Source organism: Chamaea fasciata, unplaced genomic scaffold (assembly GCF_029207755.1).
Source record: "Chamaea fasciata isolate MVZ Bird 193981 ecotype frontalis unplaced genomic scaffold, bChaFas1.0.hap1 SCAF_3, whole genome shotgun sequence".
NCBI lineage: Eukaryota > Metazoa > Chordata > Aves > Passeriformes > Sylviidae > Chamaea > Chamaea fasciata.
This window is the reverse complement of record NW_027094088.1, coordinates 10,901,024-10,927,821: the sequence shown is the minus strand read 5'-3', so window position 1 is coordinate 10,927,821 and position 26,798 is coordinate 10,901,024. Positions and strand designations below refer to the sequence as shown.

Genomic DNA, 26,798 nt, shown 5'->3' with positions numbered 1-26,798 from the left:
CAACCTGGCATCGGACACTTCCAGGGATGGGAAATGAGATTCTCCCCGACTTTTCCAAGGACAGATTTTTTTTTAACCTCCTCAAGCCTCTACCCCAGCCTCAGAATGCGCCTCCCGGGTTTATCTCAGTTGGACAAAGAGCCGAAAATCCAAATGCTGGATTTGGGATGGAAAGCTGAGAGACCTGGAGGTGGCCCAAATTCTCCTGCTGTCCCGATGGATCCATGGGGTTTATCCCACGTTCCGAGCGTGATGCTGCCTGGTGGCCGGGCAAGCTGGAAGATGAGGATTCATTTCCCCACGAATAAGACGAACGAGTAACATGAGACCAAGCGTCTCCAGAAACTCCCTGCCAGGACCTCGGCGTCGGGATGCTCCTGGTTTCCGCCGGATGCGGGAAAAGGGCCATTCCCAGCGTTTGGCGACGGAGGCGAGTTCGTGGGCGGGGGTGGGCGCGGGAAGCTCTGGCGAGGAGCTGTGGGGCTTCCTGTTTCCTTCCTCCGCAGCTCGAGCAGAATTTGAAAGCAGCGGCTGCCGTGAGCTGGACCAATGATCGGGGCACAACCCGCCCGGGCCGCCCGCGCCCGTTACGGATGCCCGGGGCTGCCCTTCCCGGCTCCACGTGGGAACACCGGGAACCCCCGGCCCGGGGGCGGCCCGGCCCCGCCACCCACGGTAAGGCGCTGCTCCCTTCGGCTGCTGCCAGGAATTGCGGGGCAAAAAAACCCCATGGAACCGGCGGGAACTTTTGGGATTTCGCGCGGGCTGCTGCTCGGGGTGTGCGCTTTGCCTCGCCCCGGAGGGATCTGCTGGAGGAGAGGAGCCCTGGAGGCTTGGGAGGAATTTAGGGATGCACCGGGAGCCGCAGGGAGGGAAGAAGCGCTGCTCAGGCACGGAGAAGGGGGAGGTGGGATATGGTGGGTGGTTGTGGAGATTCTCCCTGGTCCTGGACCCGGATAACTCCATTCCCCATCCGTGGAAGTGTCCCACGCCAGGCTGGACGGGGCTTGGAGCAACCTGCGTGGGGGAAGGTGGCCCTGCCCATGGCAAGGGGTGGGACGGGATGGGCTTTATGGAACATTCCCACCGCAATCATTCTCTGATTCCGTGGTAATGTCACAGCTGGGAACAGAAGCCGGGCTCCGCTGGCGTCATGCCTACCCCCACAGTGCTTAGTGCTTTTTGGGGTATTTTGTGCCGCCCTCTCCCGCTCCTTCTGTGCTCTCCTTTGGGACTTGGGCTGCGAAAAGCAGCAGCGAGTTCTCCTGTCTCTCCCACTCTCCCATCACTTGCCATCCAATACATCCCAAACTGCGGTTACCTCGGGACTGCTTGTGTGTCCCGGAGCTGAGTGGCTTTGCCAGGGGCTGAGTAGCCCTGGGCTCCCTCCTTTTCCTGCCCTGGCTCAGCTTTCACCCTTGGGGTCATCCCCCGGCAGTACATTCCCTCCCCAGGGGGGAATTATCCTCATGATCCCTCTTTCGTCCCGGCTGGGCGGCTCCTGGGGCGTCCCGCGGTGTCTGCGGGCAGAGCGCGGCTCCTCCAGCTCATCCATGGATCGCGGTGCCGGCTGCGCTTCTCGGTGCATCATTCCCGGGAAGGTCCCACAGCTGGGCCGCGGTGCCTGTTCCAGCCCGGTCCCATCGTCGCCGTCCCCACCGAGTTCCCTTTGTTTTTTTTGGCTGGGGCTCGCAACTTTTCGGCAACAGTGACCTCTGTCGGCATCGCCACCGGGGCCCCCGGCGTGGCTCCGCTGTCACTCGGCTGCATCCTACGCCTCCATCGCAGCTCCCACCTCTGGCACAAACGGGACACGGTTATTTGGGACCGATCCCGCCTTTCCAGCGGCTGCCGAATCCCACGGCAGAGCCTCGGCGGCGTTTCGGGAAGCAGCGGTGCCGGGAGGCGGCTGCGAGCGCTGCTCAGAACCGGGCACCGATTACCGAAAGGTGTCCTCAGGACAACCCCAGAGCCGGGAACCCGAAAATCCCGGGTTTAATGGGCGGCCAAACCTCCGTGACTCATGTCAGCAGTGCTACTGTCACCGGTGACTAATCCCAGGAGCGCTGTCTGCCGGGGCTCGGCTCCATCCCCATCCTGACGAGTGTTTGGCACGGTTAAATAACAATAAAAAATCCAGGTGAGGTTACGGGAAAGGTGAGTGGGGGCTGCCAGGTTGGTGTGGGTGTCACCTCAACTCCTCCATCCATGCCTGTGCCCTCTCAGAGAGGCTTTCCCTACTGGAAAACTCTTTCCAGCACCTTTGGAGTGCGGATCAGCAGCTGCAGGTGGCGGCGAATTTTGGGAGGACTGTGGGGCCGTGGCAGCGGCCGGGGAGTGACTCAGAGGCACTTTGGGGCTCTGTGGTTTTGCTTTCATGGTTTTGCTGTGACTTAGCAACTTGTTTGCTCACTCTGCGGGAAGGCAGGTGCCGGCATGCCTGGCAAAGCAGCTGGATCCCGTGGGATTCCGGCCATCCCAAGGGATCCCGGCGCCCTTGGGGTGTTGCATTGCCCAGGTGGATGTGGCTGAACCCCACAAGTGATGCAGGCAGTGGTGTGACATGATCCTTTGGGATCTGCATCCTGCAGCAGTTCCATCCCACTGGGAATATCCAGCAGGAGCAGTTTCCACCTCTTTCTTTTTAGAAGAAAGATGGGATTTTTGACGATGATTCTGGCATTCCCTAAAGCTTGCAGCCTCTCTGGGAGTTTCTGCAGAGCTGGATTTGGAAGCTGGGCCAGCAACCTGGCATCTTCCAGGGAGGTGCTGATGACCGCCAGCACATTTTTCTGGTTTTTTTGTGGTACTTGGGGCAAAAAAGGTGGAAAGGGAGCAGGCTGAGTGTTTTCCCACTGCAGTGGAAAATTCTCCCAATCCTCATGTTCCTCCTTCTCATAGGATGCTCATGGTGTGATTTCTTCCAGGAAGGGCATTTCCCACCAGGTTGTGCTCTGCTGGGAGGAGCTCCAGGGATGCCTGTGGGGAGCACTGAACAAAGAGGAGCATCTGTCTCCTAGATTTTTGGGGGGAATAGCCAAGCATTTGGTGCCACTGTAGCCAGCATGGTGCTCCAATGCCTCTGGAATTCCACAGTTCCTGGGTTCATTTGGAGGTTTGTGATCCCTGGAGTCTCAGCCAAGGGAGCTGGATGGGAAATGGGTGAAAGGTGAAGATGAGGACACAAAGGGGATGGTTTTGGGTGCTTTTCCTCCCTCAGCTGAGCCAGGGCATCGCTCATCCCATGTCAGCTCCTTCAGGCACTGCCAGGTTTTTCCTTGTGCTGGACGGGTTAAAGCCACCAGCAGGTCCTGAAGACAGGGATTGAGGTTGGAATGCTCAGCTGGACCATGGCATGGCCATGGAACAGTCAGTACCAAACCCCTCTGAACCCAAGCTGCCTCTCTGGTGTCATTAATCCCAAATTTGATTAGCATGAATTTGGGAAAGGCTGATTAAAGGTTCCCAGTGCTCCCCCTTCCCTCCACATCACCCCCCTGGGGCTCCCTGTCCCCTCTGTGTCACCACTCCCGGGACTGCTCGTGCCCCTGAGTCATCTCCCAACTCCAGCTGGATCCGGGAGCACAGTCCTGCCCTAAGCCAGCCGTGGGTTGCATTGTTTTCCCGAAATACAGAAGCTCCAAAGCACACAGAACAGAAATGCAATGGGAAAAACCCAAAGTGGGGACACCGGCAGGGTGACAGCCGCTCCCGTGCTGCAGCAGAGAGGGAAAAGGTCCCTTAGATGGAAAGGAAAGGTCTTGGAGTGGGGTGAGCCTCTCCGGAGCTGTTCCCTAGGGAGTGGGGATGGTTTCCATCCCTTATGTGCAGCCAGAGCCTTTCCCAAGGGATTTGCTGGGAGGTCACAGCTTCTTTTAGATGGGAATTGGGGGAAAACGGGGCTTTCCAGCCTGGAAGAGTATCCAGGTGCCTGAGAGCTTAGGGATGCATTCCGTGAGTGAAAGAGCCTCCTGCTCCCACTCTGGGGTATCTCATCCCCTTCCCAGCCCCCTTGGCCAACGGTCCCCGTGGATTTGGCTCCAGGCCCTGGGAAACGAGACCTTTCCCAGCAAAAGCTTTTTCTGATGAGAAAAAACTCCCTGATCCTTTCCCAGTGGGGGAAGTGGGAGAGCCGCTGGGCCATGGGAAAATCTCCTTCCCCACATTCTGGCAGGAGGGATGGAGCCATATAAACCCTCGGCACATCCCGCGCTGGGAGCTGCAGCAAGGAGAGGCCAGGTAGGATGTGGGATACATTTGGTCTGGTCTGGGATTCATGGAGGGATCCCATGACGGGATCCATGGGTGGCTTCGGAAGTTGGTGCATGGGGAATTTGCTCCAGGGGGATGCGCCTGTGCCTGGAATGTTGGGGGCTCTGAGCAGAGGGAAAGTGAGACTGAAATTAATGGAATTCCTACAGTTTTCCCTGGCTGGTGGATTTTTATCTGTCTGTTGCTCTGCCTGGACAATTCCTGGAGCCCAGGGAAGGATGCGGGAGCCAAGGTTTCTGCTGTCATCCCAGCATCACCCACGTCCTTCCCGTTTATAATCAATATTGAAGTGTTCATGTTATTCGAGCAGAAACTGCTGGATGGTGCTGGGGTTTCCTAGGAAAGCTGATCCTGACCCCTTGCCATTAAATGACTGTAGAAGAAGTATGGGAAGCACAGGGCTGAATCCCTGTGGTGGAGCATCCTGCTTGGGATCTGAGGGACACAAAGCCATGGATCATTCCCACCCTGCAGCCCAAAACCCACCGGCATAAACCTGGGAGCAAAGGGGCAGAAATCTCACTCTTCTCCTGCTTCCAGCATTCCCAGTGCTGCCTCCTCCATAGGTGATTCCCTGTCTCTGGAACAGAAGAAGCAGAAGAGGTTTTTCAAGCAGCATAAACTAAAAAAAAGACTTTTTTCCCTATTTTTTTCCCAGGGAATCAGCAGGAGCATGGCTGTCCCTCTGGGATTAGGACTGGAAAGGGGGATCTTGTCCCCTTCCCAATCATTTCAGTCCCCCCTTAATGGTGGGAAACAAGTGGAATGATCACTTTGGGATTTTTCAACCCATTCCCATGAAAACATACCCAGTCCTGGATGTTCCCTCTTCCTGTCTCAGGCACTCTGGAGGAGGTTGTGGGGAAGGAGCTGGGAGTCTGGTGAGTGTCGCCATGGGATGGATAAATGTCTCCATGGGAAGGTTGGAATGGCTTCCGGATGAGTTGCTTGGGGTGCAAAGCGCCGAGCTGAGGGGACCAGCTTGGGAATCCTGGGTGTCAGATCCGTGTCCCAGTGCCGGAGTGAGGCTGTGGGTGCCACCAGCACTTCCAGCAGCACCAGTTTGGCTCTGGAAACTGGGGTTTGGGGAGCTGAGCAGTTCCTGGAACTGCAGCCCCACGTCATGAGGGGTTGGGTAATTCAGTGACAGAGGAGGAAGGGAAAACCCCACGGAGCAGCGCTGGGAGGCTCTGGCCAAAAATGAGTCAGCAGTGACTGCGTGACTGCTGGGGCTGGAGAAACTGGTGATACTGGTGGTACTGGTGGTGCTGATGGTACTGGTGCTGTTACTGGTGGTGCTGGTGTTGATACTGGTATTACTGGCACAGCATCTCCCAGCTGCTCCTCTCCCAGTGCCCATTCCCAGGACCTTTGGGCAGCTGCTCTTCTCTCCTGCCAGGAATTCCTGGGAACCCCATACAGGGATTTTGCCATGTCCATCCCAGCATCCAGGTACAACCCAGGTCCCCCTGGAGCCCGTTACTGTGGTGGTGTGATTCCAAGGACACTCAGGCTGTGTTTTAGGGATTTGGGGCTTTCCAGATGTTTGGGATTTATTTTCTTTAGGAAATATTTGGCAAATATTTGGGACCAAATCCTGGCATGAAGGTGTCCCTTCCCAGGCTCTCTGAGCTCTTACACCCTTTTCCATGGCATTAAAATCAAGGAGGGGAATTTAAGTCAGGGAAGGCAATTAAAATTCAGCAGGGCAATTAATTGAAATCTGTCAGGGCAGTTAATTACAATCCAGCAGCTCTCACCATTCCCCTGCTTTTGATATTGAAATTAATCCTATATTTTTATATTAATATAAAAATTAGGTTCATCTAAATCTATTTATATTTATATGTAAATGGAATTTTATGTATTTATATATTACATACAAAGACTTTTTACCTATTTAAATAAAATTATTAAATGTATTCACCAATGCAAACTGTATGTTTATTGAAGAATATGGTGATTAATATGTCAAATTATTAAATAAAGTTGAATAACAGAAATATATATTTATTAAAATAAATTTAATAACAGAGTGTGATGGAGTAGATAGAATTAATGTAATGTGATAAATATAATGAAAATTATGTAATTCATATAATAGTAATGATGTCCTTAGTGGTATAAATTAAGATAGGTGGGGAGTTAATTAGAAAAAAAAAAGGGTGAAAAAAGGATTATTTTTACAATGGGCAAGGACTGGGAATAAATGGAAGCATTGGGAATAAATGCAAGGATTGGGAATAAATGTAAGAACACAAAGATTTAATGGCTACTGCTGAGAGAATCATGGCAGGTGGGTTTGTTGGTATTGAATTTTTTAGATTAATTCCTTGGGGCAAGTCCCAGTCTCTGGGACTGATTTTGCAGCTGGGTTTCTTAATACTTAATTTTTCATCTTAATTCTCAGAGGCAAATTCCCAACCACTGGGGACATCCTGCACAATTTTCCAGGGGGACATTTTAAAGCCAACTGTTACCATTTTCCCAGGACAAAACCCATTCCCCCTCAGGTCAGAGTGATCCCCCTCAAGCACCCACTGAAAAATTATGATGGAGCAAAATCAGATCAGCCACAAATTCCCTTTTCCCCCCTGTTTTTCCATCCAGCTGCCCAAGGAACGCTCAGGGAGCAGTGTTGGCAGGGGGGCAGCCCAGAAGTGCTGGAGACCTGACTGATAGAATATCCTGAGTTGAAATGGACACACAAGGATTATCAAAGTCCAAATCCTCGTGCTGAACTTCCCAAAATTTTGGGCTCTTTACCCGTGGTGCATGGAGTGGGAAATGCCAGAGGATTCTGGGGACTCTCAGTGTTCCCCTCTCCCCAACGAGTCAAAGCAAACGGATTTGTCTCAATTTTCCTTCTCTGCACCCCTCAGGAAATATTCCCAATCTGTTTGACCCAGGCACAGTGAAGGACATGAGCCAAACCCCAAATTTATTCCCTGTCCCCTCCTTTTGCCACCTTTGGCTCAGGTTTGAGCCCGATGACGTGGTGAAGAAGGGGGGGGGGAGTGGGGGGAGCGTTTGACTCGAGCAGCAGCGAGACGAAAATAGCAAAGTGGAAATTCAGCCCAGCTCAAGATTTGAAATGAAATGAATTTGAAATTAAAGATTTCATGCCTTGCTCAGGGTGTTCCAGCCCTGCTCTGTCCTCTGCCTAGAGTGTGGATGGCTTGGAAAAGGGAACAGCATCCCAGGAGGGTTTTGATGGTGCTTTTGGTCATCGTTTCTTGGCACTAAATAGAGGAAGAATAAGTTTCAAATGAAGCGTGTTTTGTTTTGTCACAGGAAGTGGAGAGAGCTTTGGGAGAGCCCTGAGACATTGACTTGAAATTCTGTATTTTAGTGTTTCCCTGGCCAAACCGATGGCGTGAATGGTGCCTGGTGGAAATTGAGGGGGACTGGGATCGGGGGGAGCAGGGCAGTGGGACCCCCCTTTCCCAGTTATCCTGAGGGAGGAGGTTTGGAGCTGAAGGGATTGGGTGGGGGAAGGCAGCCCTTCCCGAGGGAGCTGCTGGCTGCTGTTCCCTGCTCCAGGGAGCCCAAAATTGTGGTGTCCAAGGGCTGAGGGCTGGGCGGCCCTGGAGTGCCCCTGCTCCAGGAAACCGTTGGAGCTGTTTTTCAGGTGTCTTTGGGTTCAGGCGCTGCCGGCAGCGGCAGCCTCAGGAAAAGGAGCCAGGTTTCACAATGGCTCAGACCTCCCCCGGCCGGGCAGCCCACTCTGAGCCGCCTCCTACCCTGAAAAACCCCAAAATTGGTTGTCTCGCTGAGGGGCCGCACACGGCGCTTCCCTTGCCGGCACCCCGGGAGAGCCTTGCGCTGCTCCGGCGTCACTGAGTTCAGTGCAGTGGGGTGACAGCTCCGAGCCCTCCCTTGCAGCCCAAACCCCCCAAAAAACCCTCGGTTCAACCCCTCTGCTCCTCCAGAGCTGCTGCTGCTGGCCAGAATCGTCTCCCATGCTGAGTGTGATGTGCACTGGGGCGATGCTGGTTGAATTTCAACCAAATTGCCAAATTCCTGCTGCTCCCGCGGTATTAATTTGCTTTTTGGTTTCGCTATTAATGCTGAAGGGCTGCGAGGTCGGCAGTGTTGGCTTTCGGTGGTAATTCACAGCCCCACTGATTTAATCCACACTCCGCTGCCAAAACCAGGGCTCACCCGGGGTATTTGGGATGGGGTTGTGCTCACAGGTGGGAAAATGCTGGGAAATGCTTTTTGGAATCAGGAAAAATCCACCAGGTCACACAGGGCTGAGTTTGGCTTCTCCTGCGAGGTGGAGATGGAATTAATTCCTATCAAATGAGGGTGCTCCAGGGGGTGGGCAGGGGCTGGTTTGGTGTCACCCAGCACTGCCCTGGGGCTCGTCCCTGCCTCGGGGACACAAATTTGGGCAAACGCTGATTTTGGGGTTAAATCTGCCCTTTTTCTCGTTGTGCTGTGGTTCTGCTGTGCCTGTCCTCGCCGCTGCACCCTCAAGAAAGGTTGCAAGCAGTTTTGGGAACACGTTGTCTGCCTGAAACATGACAGAATCGGCCACAAATTGCAGATGAGACTGATAACAAAAGCCAACAACAGAAAATAGGTAGAAAAACAACACGGTGGAGGCTGAGAGACCACTGAAGGGCTTTTTTATGTGTTTTTTTAACCAGTTCTCTCACGATGGAAGTGAAAACACATGAAAAGAGAAATGTCTTTTGTTCTCCCACTCGAGTTAAGATGCTCCAGCACCAAACCAGGGTTGAACCCCATGGCTGGAGCTGCTGCCCAGCCCAGGGACTTGTAAATCAGCATTTTGGCACCAATGAGGGTGATTGGATGTGGTTTTGTCCCTTTTTTTAACCTTAAAAAGTGTGCCCTACAGCACATGGGTAACTCAGATTATTTTCTCAACCTAGCCTGCTCTACCTGAACATCTCTGCTCAAATAAATCAGGCTCCAGCTCAGAAATTAGGATGAGGTTTTTGTTTTCGTTCTACTTATTTCATCTTTGTTTTTATAAATAAATACAAATCACTCAAACTGAAACTTGATGGCTTTGGTGATAATCAAAGAGCAGCCCTGGGGAAATTTTTCTTCGTTACCATGTTCTTTCACAGCCCACACTCGGGGTTTCGGGAGGAAAAATTCTTAACCTTTGCAGCAGCAGCACCCGATGTTTTTGAAGTCCCGGCACGCTCAGACTCGGAGTTCACATCGCGGAGCTGCGTTGGCATCACCTTTAGTTTAGGGCCATGTGGAGAGGAGAAATTCTCTCACCCCACAGCCCTTTCTCGCCTCAGTTCACCCCTTTTCCCTGCTTCAAAAAAAACAAAAACCAAAACAACAACAACAACAAAAAAACACAAAGAAACAAAACAAACAAAACAACCCCCAAGAAAATGTTGGACTGCCCCCTTGAAGGGCTTGGGTTTTGTTGTTGTTTTTTGGGTTCTGTGGGGCAGCTCTGTTCTCTACCAGTTTTGTACAACATGTTTTAGTATTTGCAGCTCACTTCCTGTATGAGGTTACTTTGTTTATCATAAAACCCCTATTTTTAAACCCATTTCTGCCAATAAGTCATTTGAATGGTAATGGCAGGCGCTCGTGATTGTCCCCTCTGCCCCTAACTGACAGGGGGACTCTGGTGTCTTTGGGAGAGATGCGTGTCGGAATATTGGCTGGGGGGCTCCTGTGGCTCTTCCCTCAAATCTCAGGGGGATTATTTGTGTGAAAATCACCAGGGTTTCTGAAAATCCTGACTTTTTTAGCCTGGGGTCACGTGTGGTGTGAGGATGTGGAGAGGCAGAGCTGCAGCACTCACCATCCTTTCCATCCTTAGGGAATGGCCGTGCCATTTCCAACTTTATTTTCACTAATTACCAGCCAGGAGAACTGTGGGATTGTCAAAAAACTGTTGGCTCGGCCCACTCTGCCCATAATTGCAGTGAGATGAGGCATGGGTTAATTAACAGCCTGAGAGGCCGCGAAGTGCCTGCTCCCTGTGTGTCCTCCCGGGAAAAGGGATGGAGGAGCCTGTCACAAACCCAGCAAGGAGAAATCCATCAAATCTGGGAAGAACAGGCCCTGTATCCCCCACAAGGACTGTCTGAGGCCCCTTGAGCTCCACAGGACCAGCTTTTGTTGGAACAGTGGTGTCTCCGTCAGGGGTAACCTTGTTGTGTGCCTTTCCTTGGGTTGCAGGACTTAATTTTTCAAAATTCCACAGAAAAGAGGTTTGGGATGCTCAGGAAGGGCAGCAGAAAGGTCCCCTTGGTCCAGCCATCTCTGAGCTTGTGTTACACCCTATAAAAACCCTGCTAGAGCACCTTTAATATCTCTTTATTGCTTTTGGGGACCTCCGTGGTATCCAACACTTCCCATCTCCCTCTGTGCTGAGTGTGACCCCAGGAGAGGTCAAGCTTCCAAAGAGCTGCCAGAAAGGCAGAAAAGCCACTGGAAAGAGTGAGCTTTGTTGCAATATGAAAATCAAATGCAAAGCTCGGGCGGTATTTTTAGCTGGCTTAGGCTGCACAGGTGTTTGAAAGGTCAGCGGCGAGTCATTGGAAAAAAAATAAATATATTCATTTCTCTGTGTGGGGAGAGCCTGGTGTTGCTCGCGTGACTCTGGATGACTGGAATCTCATCCTCAGCTTGGGTTGCTTGGCATTCCTGAGGCTGGCAGGGGTGTGGGAGGCAGGAATGTCCCAGTTTTGCGTGCCCCCAACAGTATGAGCACATGGCAGCCATAAGTGTCCAGCTCTGATGGACACAGGAAGCTGTGGCTTTTTCCATGAATAAAATCTGGGAGTTTGCTCCTTTTGAAGGAATAAAGGCAATTCGTCATCCTTAAAACAGAATTTATGAGCTCCTAGAATGTAAGAGCGTGGAAAGGGCCTGGGTCGTGGGGAGGAGCCACTGATGTGGCTTTGGTGGGCCTGGGCTATGGCCAACGTGGGCTGATGCCAACCTGAGTTTGGTGGACCCATGACCACTTTGGGCTTGGCCATGCCCAGCAGGCCACAACCACCTTTGTCTTGGCCGTGAACACCTTGGCCTTGGCCAACCTGAACTGTGACCACCTTGGATTTTGCCATGGCCAAACCTGTGGCCAACCTGAGCCTGGCCATGGCCAAGCTGGGCTGGAAACACCTTCAAGATGGCCATGACCCTCTTGGGGTTGGCCATGGCCAACCTGGCCCTGGCATGTGCTGGGGGCAGATCCCGACAGAGGGGCAGCGCTTCCCTTCCCCCTAGGTCACCAAGGTCACTGGGTTCAGGAAGGTCACAAGCTCCTCCCAACTTCAGTCACTACAGGGTCATGTCCCAGGTGTGACTACTCACCTGGACACATCCATGTACTCCCAAATTCCAACAGGACCACAGAGCCACTGGGAGAGCGGAGCCAGCAGCTGCCACAGGCTCGGCTGGGCAATTAAACCTTTTTTCTGTGAGTTAAAGAAGCCCCCAAAATAGCACCTGAAACCAATAAACTTCCCTTTCAGGAACTTCTGTAATTTGAAACACACTCAAGAACAAAACAAAACAAAATTTAAAAAAAAAAAAAATTCCAGATTTTTTTAGGTTGTTTATCAAGTAGGACTTGGGGGTTGTTTTTAAATCCTTTTCAGGTGGTGACTGCTGAGGAGTAAGTGGAGGGATAGGAGAGATAGGCTGGAGCGACAAATGGGATGGAGGGCCAAGGCAGAGGAAGGGAGGATGGGAATTTTTAGGAGCAGATTTAAAACTACAAAACTGCTGTGTGAAATAATAAAAGGGAAAAAACAGTGATGCTCCATAACAAAATCAAAATAATGTTAATAAATGCATTAAATAATAAAAATAAGACAAGACACAAAGCCTAAAATAAACCCCAAAACTTCTTCAATACCAGTGAAAACCAGCTGGGGACAAGAAGTGCATGGAAGGTGTCCATCAGCTAGGCTTGAGCCCACAACCACATCCTGTGAGGAAAAGCAAAAGAATACCAAGGAACCCCCAAGTAACTCCCAGATGGAGCAGCTTTCAGGGTTGGGAACACACAAGGCAGCACCTGACAAGGCAAATTCATTCAAGAGCTGCATTTTGGGTGGCCTGAAGCATCTTGGAGCTCCAGGACACCAAAACGGAGTCCAGGTCTGGAGGGAGAACGGGTGAAAAATGGGGAAAATTGGTGATAGAGCAACAAATATCTTCTTCTCAGGAGAACCTCAATCCCCACAAAAGATCCAGCAATTGGGACAAATAGTTGAAAGTTTTTATTCATATAAAACTCATATTAAGAACATAAAAGATTCTTAAAACCAAAAAACAACCCCCAAAACACAAGGCTCTTGCAATTATTTACAGCAGTATTGCACAAGTAAAGTGGCAATTACCCTGTCCAAAATTCATCAGTGCAAAACACAAGGAAGGCAGGGAAATTGCAGTCAAAAATGCTACATATGCTGGGTCCTGCGACACGATTTAGTGATTCACGTGATCCCACGGGATGGCTGCTCCAGAAAAACCTGGCTGAAGCAATCCCAAGGGAGTGGAGGAGCCAAATTCCCACTGAATTTCACTAATGCTGAAGTCTTTGATGTGCCTAAATCACTCCTGCGAAGTGGGGACTTAGGCACTTGGAGAAAAAAAAAAAAAAATTAAAATCTTGTCATCCACACCATGATGGCTTTGGAAGGGGATCCAACACTTCTGGCAGGGAGGAAACCAAATCTTCACAGGAACTTAAATAAGCAAGAAATAAATATACAACATTTCTACAAGTTACAGCATTAAACAGTAGAGTGCATTAATTACACAGGGGAAAAAAAAAAGGACCTATAGTATTTACCAATTCAACTCTAAAAAAGTGTAGGAAAAAAATGGGATTTTTTTTAATATAATTTTTTTAGGTTTTTTTAAAAGTATTTCTAAGCTGTACAAAACTTACAGGAAAGAAAGGAGAGGGAGTACATTGCACACAGATATTTGGCTCAGATGATGAAAATATGGTGCTCTACTCTAATAAATATTTGGGTATTTACAGTTTGGTGGAAAAGAAGCAAGAACAGGATCAATCTGGTTTCCAAGGAAAACTCTTCATCCTTTTGGTGCAACACAGAGCACAGGCTAAGCTTAAACGCAACCCAGAGCAGGCAGCCAACATGGCTGAAAGGAGCATAAATCCCTACTTTATATCATTCTTCTGTTTTGAGGCTTTTTCCCACTAAACCTCACAATGCCACAGGAATCCTCCTTTTGAAGGGTTCCTTTTCCTATGATTTTTGTCTGGGAACTCCTCCTGTGGAGAAGGCCCTGGGAGACTTTGCCAATACCTTGAATTTTTTTTTCCTCAAAATCAATCTGTTTTTTGTCTCCATGGGAGGATGGGGTAAAGTGCTCTTTGGTGATTCTTTGGTGTACTCCAAGGGACACATTCCGGATGCCAAAGGTTGGGAGATCTCAAATTTTCATTTTACCAGTGGAATTCTATGGGAAATCTGTGGTGGCAGCCTACAGTAGGGCTCACTGGGGCAGCACAGCCATGGTGAGCTAAAGCCAGAGGCAAATCCCAAGAGATGAGGAGCAGGATCTGCCCTGGCCAAGCTCCCTTATTTGAACCGCTCGCTCTCCACCAGTGCAAAGGTTCCCCCCATAAAGGGCTCCAAAATGCCCTTCCCAAAACATTCCCTGCTCCTGCAACGGCTGCTCACCTTGCACTTCCAAGTAAAAAAGGGGAATAAAATTGGCAATTGAGGTTAAAACTCCCTCTATGATTCTCCAGGAGCAGAAGGGGAGGGCCCACTCCGACCCGCCAGGCACAGCCATGCAGAGAGGTCCCACTGGGGTCTGTCCATCAATAATTAACACTAATTATCACCCATGGCACTCAGCAGCTTCTCCCTGTGGGAAGAACTGCTCCAAGGAGAGCTTGGGATAGGGTTTTCCTTCTTTTCTTTTCCTATGGTGCTGGTGAGACCAGAAACAACCCTGCAGCTTTTGGGGAGCACCTACACCAGCCTGAGGGAAGAGGGATGTTTGTGCATAGATATGGGATGGCCGGAGCAGCCAATCCCCCAGAAACATCTGCTGGGAGACAACAGGAACAGCCGTGGATCAACGGCTCCAGGGGTGAAGGGGAAAGGCCCTGGGACATAGAGCATCTGGGAAGTTCTCTTGAAGGACACAGAGCAGTCAGATCCCCTTGGAATGTCCTGGATGGATCCATGTCGGGCTAGCATCCTTCCACCTGCATCCATGTGCTCATCCCCATCCAAACACTCAGAGGATCCCAGGAAAACACAATCTTGAAAACCTCTTTTGACAGCCACAACTCACAGCAGATCCTGCTGCTGTCACCTCCGGCATTCCGGGAGCTGCTCCCTGCCTCCAGAATGGTTTATTGCTGGAATACTCAGTCCCCCACATCTGATAGCAGACACTACAGAAGCATTTTCACACGTTTTATAGAAAGAATTTCTTTTTAAAAAGGCAACCTGGTGGCTTGGGGTTTGGTTGGTTGGTTGTGATGGTTTGGACCCTGGAGTTCAACAGCAAAGTCTTGAAATTCAGAGTGGATCAAAAATATAGAGATATCAAAACCCCCAAAAAATTAGTCAGCAGGAAATAGGCTGATTTGCATGATGCAAATGAAGTTGGATTTGGGGCAGCATTAGGTATTTACAGGTAAAAGAAGTGCTGATTAAATCCCTCTGGCCTTTTTCCAGCCTTTATGGGGGGCAAACGCCCTGCAGGCAAAGAGAGAGGGGAGGAATCCAAGCTTTTGCAAGGCAAACTCTGGTGGCTCTGCCCATCAGCTGGCTCAGGTTTCCCTCTTTCCTGCTGCGGGGCTCATCCCACAGGATTCCAGGAACGATGACAAAACATTATTCCACATTTTCGCTGAGACTCTTTTGGGAAAAAAAAGGCAAAAAATGAATAAAAAGAGCGGAGAGAAACACTGAGTAAACACCACTCCGCCATAAAACACCGCAGTCGGAATGGGATGTCCACCCTCATCCTGCCATGTGTCCTGGGGGAGAGGCAGGGTGGGAGCCCCACATCCATCCACATGTCCATCCTTCCCGGGCTTTCCCAGCGAGGAATTCAGTCCTGGTGGATCGGGATGCACCTGGTGCTCACTGGAACCTCCAGATGAGGCGGATAATGTAACGCAACAGGCGCAGAATGATGACCTGGGGGTTTCCCACCTGGTGATCCAAGAAACCCTGAAAGAGAGGGAGAAAAAACAAAACAAAACAAAACAAATACAAACCAAACACAAAAAAAACCCCACAACAAAGCTGTGACTTTAATTCCCAGCATGAAGTCCCCCCATGCTATATAAACCCCTGGAAAATATTCCAGAGGCACGAAGTGAAGTGTTTAACACTTTGCAGCCAGCAGAGCCTGGGGCTTGTGACAACGGTCAAGGGATGCCCCCTCTTCCAGGAATAGCCTGGACCCCATGAGCCTTGTTGGGACAAAGAATGGCTGGATGATGAATTGCCCAATTTCCTGGTATCTTGTCCAAGTAAACGGCGGTCCCGGGAGGGGGGAGGCCACACCCCTGGGGAATGTGACAGGGAAGGCGCCAGGGACCCGTCTGACAGCCCCGACCTGCCCAGCGAGTGCGGCTCTGGCATGGCGGCAGTTCCCCATTTCTAACCTCAGGCTGAAAGGGCAAACCCCAGAGCCAGGCGGGGCCCAGCGGGCACGAGCCCTTCCACCTTGCCCTCCGGAGCAGAGACAGCTCAGGAGCAGCCAGAAAGCTTCCAGAAGGAAAAGGAACCTTTCCACGCAGTGCCTCAGTGGTGATAATTAAAACAATGGCTTCAATGCTCTGAAACCTCCCCAGTTTTGGTGCAGGGAGTGAGAATTTGTCACATGCTGACTGCATCAGGTACTAAGTGTTTTTAGGGTCACGCATGATGTCCCCTGCTCGTGTCACCTGAGCAGGCGGGACTTGTCATCTGCATTCCGCTCCTTGCCCCGGGCCAGCCCCAGGTTGGAATTGCAGCCACAGTGCTGGGAAGAGCCTCATGCAAACCTGGGGGATGCTCCCTGCACCTCACCCTGCTGCTGCCTGGGAAACACCCCCACTCCCATTAAATTTACCTCCTTATCCACCACAGGGCTGCCAGGAGCAGCATGATGTGCCCAGAGATTTCCAGCACCAAAGAAGCTGGGATAATGCTGGAAGGACATTCCTGCTCCTCATAAAGTGCTCCAAATTTAAGGCACTGCTCTGGGAGGCAGGGAGGAGATGGGATGAGGGTAGTCTAGCACTGAACAGGCTCCCCAAGGAATAGTCACAGTCCCAAGTCTGCCTGAGTTCAAGGAATATGTGGACAATGCTCTCAGGCACAGGGTGAGATTGCTGGGGCTGTGCAGGGTGAGGAGTTTGGACTTGGACGACCCTTGTGCATCTTCCAGCTCAGGATATTCCATGGCACTGTGCATTTCTTCCAGCTCCTCTGGATCTGCCTGCTGCTACCAGGTGCCTCCAGCTTTCTGGACAGCCTGATCTCTCCCTTTCACTGGAAAGATGTCCTTTCATCCCAAAAAGCAGCCACTTTGCATCACAAGGGATCAGCCTAAATGGGGGAGGCTGGAAAATTCACATTTTGGAGGATTCAGGATATCAGCTTATCACCATTTTGTTGCAGGTCACGAATGCCAGGGCATTTGAGAAAAGTCAAGCAGGTGGACATGATGTGGAAAAAGCAAGATCATAGCAGCTTGATTCCCCGTTTTGCCAAGAAAGCCAGCCTTGGGAGCAGCGAGGAAGCAGCAGGAGCTATTTGGAGCCAAAGAGGATGGATAAGGATCCAGCATTCCATCACCAACACTGCTCCTGGCTCCTCTTCCCACAGCCAAGCCCGAGTGGATGGAGCAGAATCCACAAGCAGGGACACGCAGCCATCGGGAACACTCGGCAGCCGAGACACAGGTGAGCTCCTCTTGCTTCACCCCCTGGGCTAGGCTGCCTCGGGCTTTTCTGTGGCATGACTGCATCAATTTGGGTTGCAACATCCCAAGGTGAGCGAGTTCATGGGCTTATAAAAACTCTTTCAAAACAGTCTTTGCAAGAGAAGTAAGTTCTGGGACTGAGTCTCTTTGCAGCAGCCAGGATTTGAGAGCTGAGCTGGGAATCCCACTGAATGCTTCCCTAAAAGCGATGGTGCTGGGCAGTGCATCGCCCAAAACCCCCGAAGTTTCCCTGCCTTTCCCTTTTAAAAAGTTTCTTAATCACCATCAGGTCCACGCCCAACCCAACACCTCTCCCCCAAAACCCCTGTGCACACCTGGTGCCCTAAAGCTTCCAGTCCCTATTTCAAGGTTACTTTTAATTGATTTAAAGGTTATTTTTCATTGATTTGAGGCCATCGCTGCTGATTTGCCTGGCCCAGGCCACCCCCCACCCGCGCAGCCTTTTCTCCGACTGAGTGAAGGAAACGCTCACCGCAGAGAGTGTTTCCAGAAATGATTCAGCCTTTCCCTTTGAGAGAAATGGAAAGTGAAGAGGAGAAAGTTACCCTGCGTGGACAATAGGAGGCATTGAACTCATCCCCGATGCGCCGCAGCTCCTGTGCGATCCAGATTTCTGGCTGCACCTCTTCGGCTGGAGACTGGGATTGCCACCGGGAAGCTGTGTGGGATGAAACGGGAGAGTTGAAACCCAGCAACAAGAACTAATTGTACAGAATTTACTACATAAAACTCTAGTAACCCATCAACTCTTGCCATCTTATTCCTAATTTTTATTACAATTGTATTTTAACTCTCTTAAATCCTAGGGGTGCATGTGGGGACTCACTGTATACAATGAACAGACTTTTATTCTTCGTTATTTCTGTATTATTATTACTACTATTGGGCTTTTATTTTTTTATTGTAGGCTTTCCATGGGAGCATCTCCAAGCTTTGGTCCCTCTCAGACAGGGATAAAAGCCAAGATGCCACGCTCCAGTTTCCTTCCCTCACCAAACCTCCTCTTCCCCCTTTTTTCCTTCAGCAGCAACTCCTCCTCTAACCTTAAAAACTCTCTGCCTGGATATTTTCATCCAGTTCTCACGTTTCTTCCCCAAATCATCCTCAAGTGCCCAACAAAGAAAACCAATGGGTTTGTCGTAGGGTAGACAAAGCCACAGTTGGATTTGTGTGAGGAGAAACCACATTTCCAGCAAATCCAAGTGCTGGCTTGAAAGAGAAAAGAAAGAGTTAACGTGTTTATTATTCTGCAGGATACATAATTATTTAGGTCTCCATCTTAAAAAGTTATTGAACATGTGATAAATCCTCCAAATAGCCAGGGAAAAAAAACGAAGACACGATCATGTATGGTAGCACCAGCGCCTCATCCCCCTTCCTTAAAGTTCAGGATCCGAGCAGGAATTGCAGTCTTAAGGAGTACTAAAGAAAAAAAAAAACAAAAAAACCCCAACACAACAAAAAACCAAAAAAACCCACCCCACACAACCAAAAACAAACAAAAAAAAATACTGCACAAAACAAAGCAGTGTTTTGGCATGGCAGTTCAGAGGAATCACAAGGGAACAGGAATAGCTTCCAATCTTCCAAATATTCAAAGGATTAGTAGGGCAGTTAAATTTAAAAAAAAAAAGAGAGAGAGAAAAAAAAGAAAGAAAAAAAAAGAAATTAAATAAAAGCCTGGCTCCAACCTGACTGGAAAATGCATTTCGGAGCCAAGGCAGCGCTGCTTGGCCGAACGATGTGTTTTGTTTTCACGCTGTAGTAGCGCAGGGATCGGCGCCCGCCGCCCGCCCCGAGAGCTTCTCCTCTCGCCGGTGAATGAACCACGCGCGGCGCTCGTTGTCCTCCCTCCCTCCCTCCCTCCGCCCCGGCTCCTCCGGGGAGCCAAACGGGATTCGGCCGGGGCGGAGCGACCTTCCCAAATAGCACCACCGCCGTCAGCAGGGCCGGCCCAGCCGGGGAAACAAAAACACGCGGCGAGCCGGGGCAGGAAGAGACGAGGAGCGCCGGGGACGGGAGGAAAACCACGCGAGGGAGCCGCGCTTCTCCTGCTCCATCCTTCCCCCCCTTTGCCATCCTTCATCCTGCCCCGGCATCGCGCCCATGGGGCTCCTCCGCCCGAGACACTCGGGCTGGGCTCGGTGGCTGAGAGCGAAATCGAGCTGAGGCTTTCAGAAAGGACTTTCTGCGGCGCTGCCGAGCGGCGGCGGCGAAAGGGGCCAGTCATAACTGGTCCCCAAACCAGTCACAGGCGCTTTCGGGGGCGGGGGGACATAGTCATAGCGCGAGCCAGGGCACGTCACCGAGGGTGACACGGCTGTCCCGGGCACGGGGACAACCGGGGCCACCTGCACCGCCGGGATGCCGCGTCTGGCTCCAGCCAGTGGGATGCTCCAGCATGGAATTGCTGCAGTTCCGGCTCGGAAGGGCAAAAACACCAATCCCAATCAACTTCAGCTCCTGGGTTAGGTATCCAACCCCCCTGAAGGAAATCTCGGAGAGCTGGCAGAAAAACGGCAGGAATTCCAAAACAAGAGCATCAGGCCATCACCACCAGATTCCCAGCTAAAAGTTTCCCCCTTGAACTCAACTGTTTGCACATGGAGAATCTTCTTTGAGAGCAACAGGAGGTTTATGCTGCTTCTCTCATGGGAATACACACCGGGATCAAACCAGCACTGGGAAAACTCATTTCCAGAGCACCTGCTCCAGCCACATTCCCAAAATCCAACTGCTAACAAACATGTGCCTTCAGACTGAAAATCTGATGGAAGGAAAGGAACCTCTTCCCACGGAAATACCACACACAGAGTCACCCAATCCCTCCACAACGGGTGAGTTTGCTCTGGTGACTTACATTTCCAGCTGGGAATTCCCCATCCCTGCCAACCTCTTCCCTCAAAAGCAGGATCAAGCCTCTTCCTTTGGCACAACCAAATCAACTTACCCTTGCTCCTCTCCTTCCATTCCCTAACCCATCTTCCTGGATATGCCAGGCTGGCACTGCAACCGTTGTTCCCTTCCATCCCAGAGCATCCACTTGCTGTTTTTGTCTCATTTCCCCCCCCAAAAAAAGGCTTTGGAGGTAGCTGGATGCCTGAACTATCAGAAAGGCGGCACAACCCAAAGCATCACCTCCCAAAACCTCCACACCAACAGCTCTTCCTTACACAACCCAAGGCATTCCCAAGGGGTGCCTCCACCTTTATTTACCCTCATATAAATGTTTGGGGAAGGCTTTGTGAGATTCAGAGAGGGACTTTTGAGGCAGAGCATGAGTTTGCCATGCTGGAGCAGCCCTGGAACAGTTCCCCACTGCCCATGGGAGAGGCCAGGAGCATCTGTCGCTCCTGCTTACAGGAAATGCCTGTTTATTTTAGCAATAATAATAATAATAATGATAATTATTATTATTATTGCTTATGCTTCCAAGAAAATCTCTCCACCTTGCAGCCTCTGCTCACAACAGATAAAATCAGTGGGTAAAAGCACAACAAAAATATCTCCTTTGCTTCCTTCCCAAGGGACTGACCCACTTCCACGTGGAAAACTTCAAGGCACGCATCCAGCTGGACACTGTCAAGGCACAGGGATTGAGAAGGAAGCGTGCAGGGCAAAGGCATGGATATTTCCCAAAGAGAGCTGCATGGGAAGTCACAGCTTGGAAGCTGCAGGCCTGAATGGGGATAAAACAGCTGTGTAGCTCCATGTTCCCAGCTTGGTACTCCATCCAGGAGTACCCAGGAGTCCTGGTTAAACAGCGCTGAGGATTTTCCATTTACCTATAGTTGTTTAGGAAGATGCCCCCTAGCAACACTCAGAGACCAAAGGCTCCAATAAAACAGCTGATGAGAATGCAGGAATTTGGGGAAAAAAAAAAAAATCAGGGAAAACTCCAATTTCTTCCCAGATAAAAGAAACCGAAGCCTCGGCTGTTCCGGCAAGGAATTCCAGGAGCATCCCTGCCTAGCCGTGCCAGGGTGAGGTTGTGAAACTTGAATTAAGCTGTAATTACTGCAACAGTGTCACAAAATCTTTCCTAAGGGCACATTACAGCCAGGCCTCCGCAGCCAGAACCACAGCCTGGAGCCAGGAGGGAATAAAAACACCACCAACCAAAAAAGATTGTGATTAGATCCCAGAAAGTTTGGAGTTGGTGTTTGTTATCCCCATGCCTCGCTCCCACCGTTCCGGAAGTTCAAAGGTTTCCTCCAATTAGAGGCAATTAATTCATCAGGAGAGGGGAATGCTGGACACGCAGGCAGCTCCCGCGGGCAGGTTTTCCCTACTGGAGAGGCTTCACCTGGCAAAGCCACTCGTAAACACGCCTCCGCCCGCCTCCGGGCCACTTCCCAGCGGGATTTCGGGATGCATGACCCCAGCACCTCCGCCACTGAGCGACGAGAGAGCCGGCAGAGACGCACGAGCCAGGAGCCACTTGCTTGGCAAAACAGCCTTGGACGAGCGAGCCCTGAGTAGGAAGCTGGACTCAACAACTCTGTCCCCTCCTCCCCTGGCAGCGACTGACCGAGTCCGGAAAAGAATAAACATCATAGTAATAAAAACCCCGGCGCTGGACGCGCGGGAGTTCCCCGGCGCTGTGTTTGCTCGGCGGGCCCGGCCAGCTTCCATAAATCCCAGAGCGCCGGGAGAGCCTCGCGGCACAGCCGGCTCGGGTGCTCCCAAAATCCACAGGGTGGGAGGCAGAAGGTGCTGCTGCAGGTACCTCGCATGGCTACCTGAGTTTTCCATCATTCCAAGGGAAGCCAAGGCAAAGACAAGGACCGCTCATGCAGCAACAACCCCCTGGCACTGTGTGCTCACAGCCTTACACACCTGTACACAAACCCCTCGCACTTCACACATCTCCACGAGTAATCCGCGTTTTCCACGGTTCTGAGGAAAGCCAAGCCAGGTGAGGAGGGGAAGGTGAGGAAAGCCAACCCAGGTGAAGGGTGGGAAAACCGCTCCTGCACTTTCAACCTACCCTTGCACTGTGTATTCACTCTCTACATATCTCCCCCGGCACTTCACTTTCACACACCCCCAGGAGAACTCGTGTTTTCCACAGTTCTGGGGAAAGCCACGCCAGGTGAGGAGGGGGAGGCGAGGAAGCCGAGCCCGGCGGGGAGGGGAGGCGAGGAGGAGGAGGATGGGGAGCCGCGCCCCAGAGCTTACCCATGGCGCTGAGGCAGTGGCTGAGAGCCTGGCAGGGCGGGCTGGGGGTCTGCGTGGCCTTGTCGCAGCCCAGGGGCGCGGGGCTGCGCTCGGCGTCGAACGAGAAGTACCCGCTGGAGGAGCGCGGCAGCAGCGGCGACCTCCGCACGAAGATGAAGAGCGGCGAGCGGGTGGCGAAGGGGCTGGGGCTGGCGGGCGGGCCCCGCGCCGCGGCGGCCGCGGACACCGGGCCGGCCCCGGGCAGGGCGGCGGGAGCGCCGGGGCGCAGCTGCGCGCCCGGGCCCGGCCTCTCCGCCGCCGGCAGCCGCCCGCCCTCGCCGTCGCGTCGCGCTTTCACCTCGGGGGGCTGCTTGGCCATCGGGGCTGCCTGCGGGGAGCGGAGCGCGGTGAGCGGCCGAGCGCGCCGGGGCCGACCCGGCCCCCCGGCCCCCCGGCCCATTGTTCTGCCGAGCGCGCCCCCGCCCCGGCCCGGGCCCCCTCCCCGCGCCCCCGGCCCCGCTCACAGTGCTGCCGCCGCTGGAGCGGCCCCAGCCGCGGCTGCGCTCGGGTGTGCGCGGGAGCGGCCCCGGCGCGGCTCCGCCCCCTGTTTACAGCCACGGCCTCCCCCGGCCTCGGCACCACCCCGGCCTCGGCACCGCCCCGCGCCCGCCCCCCTCCCCGCCCGCGGGGAGTGTCTGGGCTCGGGCACGGGGAGGCCGGCAGCGCGCGTCCCGGCTTTACACGCACTCCGGGTCATGGCACTGGCCTGGCTGAGAAACACACACGGGGGCACGGCACAGCCTTGCACGCACAACACACACACACCCCCCAGAGCGCTGTGTACTGATACCTTTACCCTTCTCACCCTGCACCCATGCACTCACGCACACACAATACGCACCCCACAGGGTTCACGCACCCTTACACACACCCGATATACTGTAGATGCTCCCTTACCTTAGTAAGTACCTTACCTACCCTTACTGTAGATGCGCAGCCCTTACGCACCCCAGGCACGCCTTGTTGCATCGCCATGTGCACACACATCTCACACGTACGTGCTTGCTCTTCACACACACCTTGCACACAAAACACCCCGCTGCAGGGCACCTCCTGCACCCTACAGCCCCTCCTGCTGCACCCCTTGCACACGCATGTGCACACACACCCAGAACTGGTGCATCCTGCGAGTAGCAGCAGCATCTCCAGACCGTAGAGAAACACAGCTGTGGAGAGGAAGGTCCATGGAAAGGAAGGAAGACAGAGAAGAGGAAGAAGGACCACGGAGAGGAAGGACCTGGCCCATCCACCACGGGGGCTGAGTGCTGCTGCTGAAGCAGATTCCGGTAGCCACAGGTCCCCCGTCCCACCCCAGAGTCCCCCACCTCAGCCAGGGCTAGTCTCACACACTGCTGGAGCTTCCCTGGCTGCTCTGGCTCTGTTCCCACCCCCTTCCAATGGGAAGGGAAGGAAACATGTCTGCGGGTGTTCGAGTGGGCAAAAATAATTAGAGAAATGTGTTAGGAAGACACATTAGGGAAAAAATTGAAGACAGGGACCAGCAGCAAAAGGGAAGGGCTCAAAGGTCTGGCCATCACTTTCCCACACCAGAAAAGTGATGGAGAAACAAGGCTGAAAATCAGGCTTGTTCCTCTTTTCCCAGCCCTCCAGCAGCAGTACCCGCAGCACAGAGCCTGTGGGGCTCCATGAGGCCCCCACTTCCCTCACACTTCCTTTGGATCCAGGAGCCCCCCAAGGCTTTTCGCCTTAGTTGGGGCCTGCAGAACATACTGTGGTGGTGGGGCAGAGCAAGGAGGACACTCTGAAGGCACCAGTGCTGTCAAGACTTGGGACCAGCCAGCAGATGTTGAGTCTATTTTCTCCTCCTGGGTCGTTTTGGTTTCTGCGTGGGTGGCTCATGTGAGCAGAAAGGGGATGGGGAACAGCCTGGCCTTTCCAACACCCAACCTTGAGCTGGCCTTTCTCCTCCTGCCCGTGGGTTTTTGGAGAGCCAGGACAGGCACCAAATGCATTTTCCCACAGTGAATCACGGCTCCAGCCTCCTGGAACAAATCCGTTTCGACGTTATCCTTGTTGCTCGCGTCGTGAGCCATCTCGGAGGAATTTGCACCAAAGCCGACCCCAAAGGTCCTTCATTTTTGGCACTGTGGGCACAGATTGAGAGAGGGGGAGTTGAAACCTGTCCCTCAACACTGCCTCAGGCCCTGCAGCATCCATCCCCAGCTCCCTGGGAATGCTGTTTGCATTCAAGGCTAACATGCCTCATCCCAGGCCTCCTATGCACCCACCCAAATCCACTTGCAGGGAGCTTTCCTTTGTCCCACATGGAGATGAGGAGAGAGAAAGGAGAGGGATGGAGGAGGATGGTGGGGATCCCATGCTGCTGCAGCACTCCAGCAGTGGCATCTCTCACCCAGCCTTCCCCCTGTGCCATCACAAGAATCACTTCAGTTGGAAAAGACCTCCCAGATTATGGAGCCCAGCCCAATTGCAGCAGGTTGTCCCTGCCTCTGGGAAGTGGGCAGGGACGAGGTTGGAGCAAAGGAGAGGTTGGAGACTGGCTGGAGGGAACAGACTCCTCACAGTGCCCTGAAAACCCCAGGGAAAACCACCCCCAACCCCTCCTCCCCTCCCAGCAGGTGCTCACCAAACCCATTCTGACCTGAGCAAAGCACCAACGGAAAAAAATGACACCTTGCTCTCCTTCTCCTCCAACCATTGTGATAAATGTTACTTCATTCGTGCTGCCAGATAAAATCAGGTTTGAGCCTCAAGCACGAGGCTTTGTCTGAACCAGGCTTGGAGCCTGACCTTTACTGTGCTCCTGATTTCAAACACCAACCCAAAATCAAACCTTTGTCATCAGAGTGGGGGGTGCTTGAACAGCAAAGGTTGGGTAGATGTAAGAACAGGTGGGTTTTGTTAAATAGATGCACATTTTAGTTCAAGAAACCCCCAAACCCTCTCTGGAGGCTGTCACTACTCGCCACACATCCACAGCAGCAACAGTGATGTGGTGATGAATCAAGTGACAAGAATGGTCCCATTGTCCACCTGAGTGGGCCCTAGGCTGGGCAGGGGGTGGCATTTGGATTTCCTGCGGCCACCAGTGAATTTGGGACCTGTTAAAGTATATTTAAAGTTATTTATTGTTCCTAATGGGGCAAGTGACATCACCGTGGATGACCCCAAGGAAGGGGACCAGGACTGCTGCTTCATTAGCATGTGCCTGACTTATTACTGAGGTGGCTACAGCTTTCAACAACCTCACACTTTATCCTTGGTAATGCCTTCAAAGGTGTAATTAAGAAATTTGGCCTGGAACTGCAGGGAGATGGCAGCAGAAAGGGCTTGGCCGGGGCTGAGTGATGATGGGTCACCACCAACAAGGGATGGAGGAGCTGGGAGAGAGCCCCAGACCCCGGTGGGGGGGGCCCAGCTCAATGGTAGAGGGTGAAAAATGAGTAAACCTGGGTTTTCTGCAGAAGAATAGGCAGAGCCACCCACCCACGCACCAGGAAATCTCTCCTCTCCGTGTGGGTGGTGGAGGCCCCAAGATGAGTTATCTCTAAAGGGCAACTCTGGGGATACCTCGAGATCTTCAGCGGCGTGGAGCTGGCGCATGCCGGGGAGGAAATATCACCCTGCCAGCTGGGCTCCAGGCTTCACTCCTGGTTTAACAGCTTAGTTTAAATCAAGTACAACAAGCAGAACCTCCACCCACCTCATCACTCCACTGATCCTTTTTTACCCTTTATGGTGGGGTAGTTTTAACCCTTCTCCTCCCTGCTTCACTTGGGATGATGGTGGGACAGGGGCAGGAGCAGGTGGCTGGGACAGGGCACTGTTTTTAAGGGTGTTTAATGTAAAATAACACCATTTATTAAGGGCAAAGCTGCAGCTAAAAGCTCCATTGTGCTCATAACACTCTGAAAAGTGCTCCTCCACATATCCCTGTGCATTATATGAGGAACTAAAAATATATAATTTACAATATAATCTAAAAATTTAAGCCTGGCAGAGATTTTGGCCTGGCGAGAGGACAGCTGGCTTCAGCTCAGCTCATAAAAAATGTGACTAAGGGCAGAAAGGGAATAAAAAAAGCCACCCCAGCATCCAATGTTTATGTTTCCAGCAGCTCCGAGGTTGCTCCAGCTGATCTGCCTCATGGTGCAACTCACTCCAGCTGAGTCAGGAACCAGCTGCTTCAGATCAAAGCCAAAGGCTTTTCCATGTGCCATGGGAAGCAGGCTGCTTCCAAGGGGAATCCAAGAGGTTCTGCCATCAGGGCAGGGAGAGGAGCCCCAGCTGTAGGGAGAACAACAAACCCTAGGAGAACCAACATATCCCAGCATTCCAGCTCTTCCTGACTATCCCAGGCTGTACCA

At 52.2% G+C, this 26,798-nt stretch overlaps 1 protein-coding gene and 1 long non-coding RNA gene across 3 annotated transcripts; one reads left to right on the top strand and one right to left on the bottom strand.

Moving 5' to 3' along the window:
- Nucleotides 1-543: 543 nt before the first annotated feature.
- Nucleotides 544-18,088, top strand: LOC136286423 (uncharacterized). Of its 2 annotated transcripts, none has more exons than XR_010719901.1 (3): nt 544-675; nt 16,905-17,188; nt 17,621-18,088. It is a non-coding gene; the product is annotated as an uncharacterized lncRNA (long non-coding RNA). The 2 variants fall into 2 exon arrangements; XR_010719900.1 differs by having other exon boundaries at nt 17,600-18,088.
- Nucleotides 12,490-22,937, bottom strand: BCL2L11 (BCL2 like 11). The gene is made up of 4 exons (XM_066177979.1): nt 22,914-22,937; nt 22,411-22,777; nt 17,775-17,887; nt 12,490-15,464 (listed from the first exon to the last, which is right to left on the bottom strand). The coding sequence occupies exons 2-4, from the start codon at nt 22,766-22,768 to the stop codon at nt 15,375-15,377; spliced, it is 561 nt and encodes a 186-aa protein (XP_066034076.1). The 5' UTR covers nt 22,769-22,777; nt 22,914-22,937; the 3' UTR covers nt 12,490-15,374.
- Nucleotides 22,938-26,798: the final 3,861 nt, after the last annotated feature.

Bases quoted from the DNA above. Each gene is read 5' to 3' on its own strand.
- BCL2L11 (XM_066177979.1), bottom strand. From the start codon at position 22,768: ATGGCCAAGCAGCCCCCCGAGGTGAAAGCGCGACGCGACGGCGAGGGC. The intron at 17,888-22,410 runs GTAAGCTCTGGG...CATCCCACACAG, and splicing joins CCACTGCCTCAGCGCCATGG to CTTCCCGGTGGCAATCCCAG. The intron at 15,465-17,774 runs GTAACTTTCTCC...CCTCTCTTTCAG, and splicing joins CCTCCTATTGTCCACGCAGG to GGTTTCTTGGATCACCAGGT.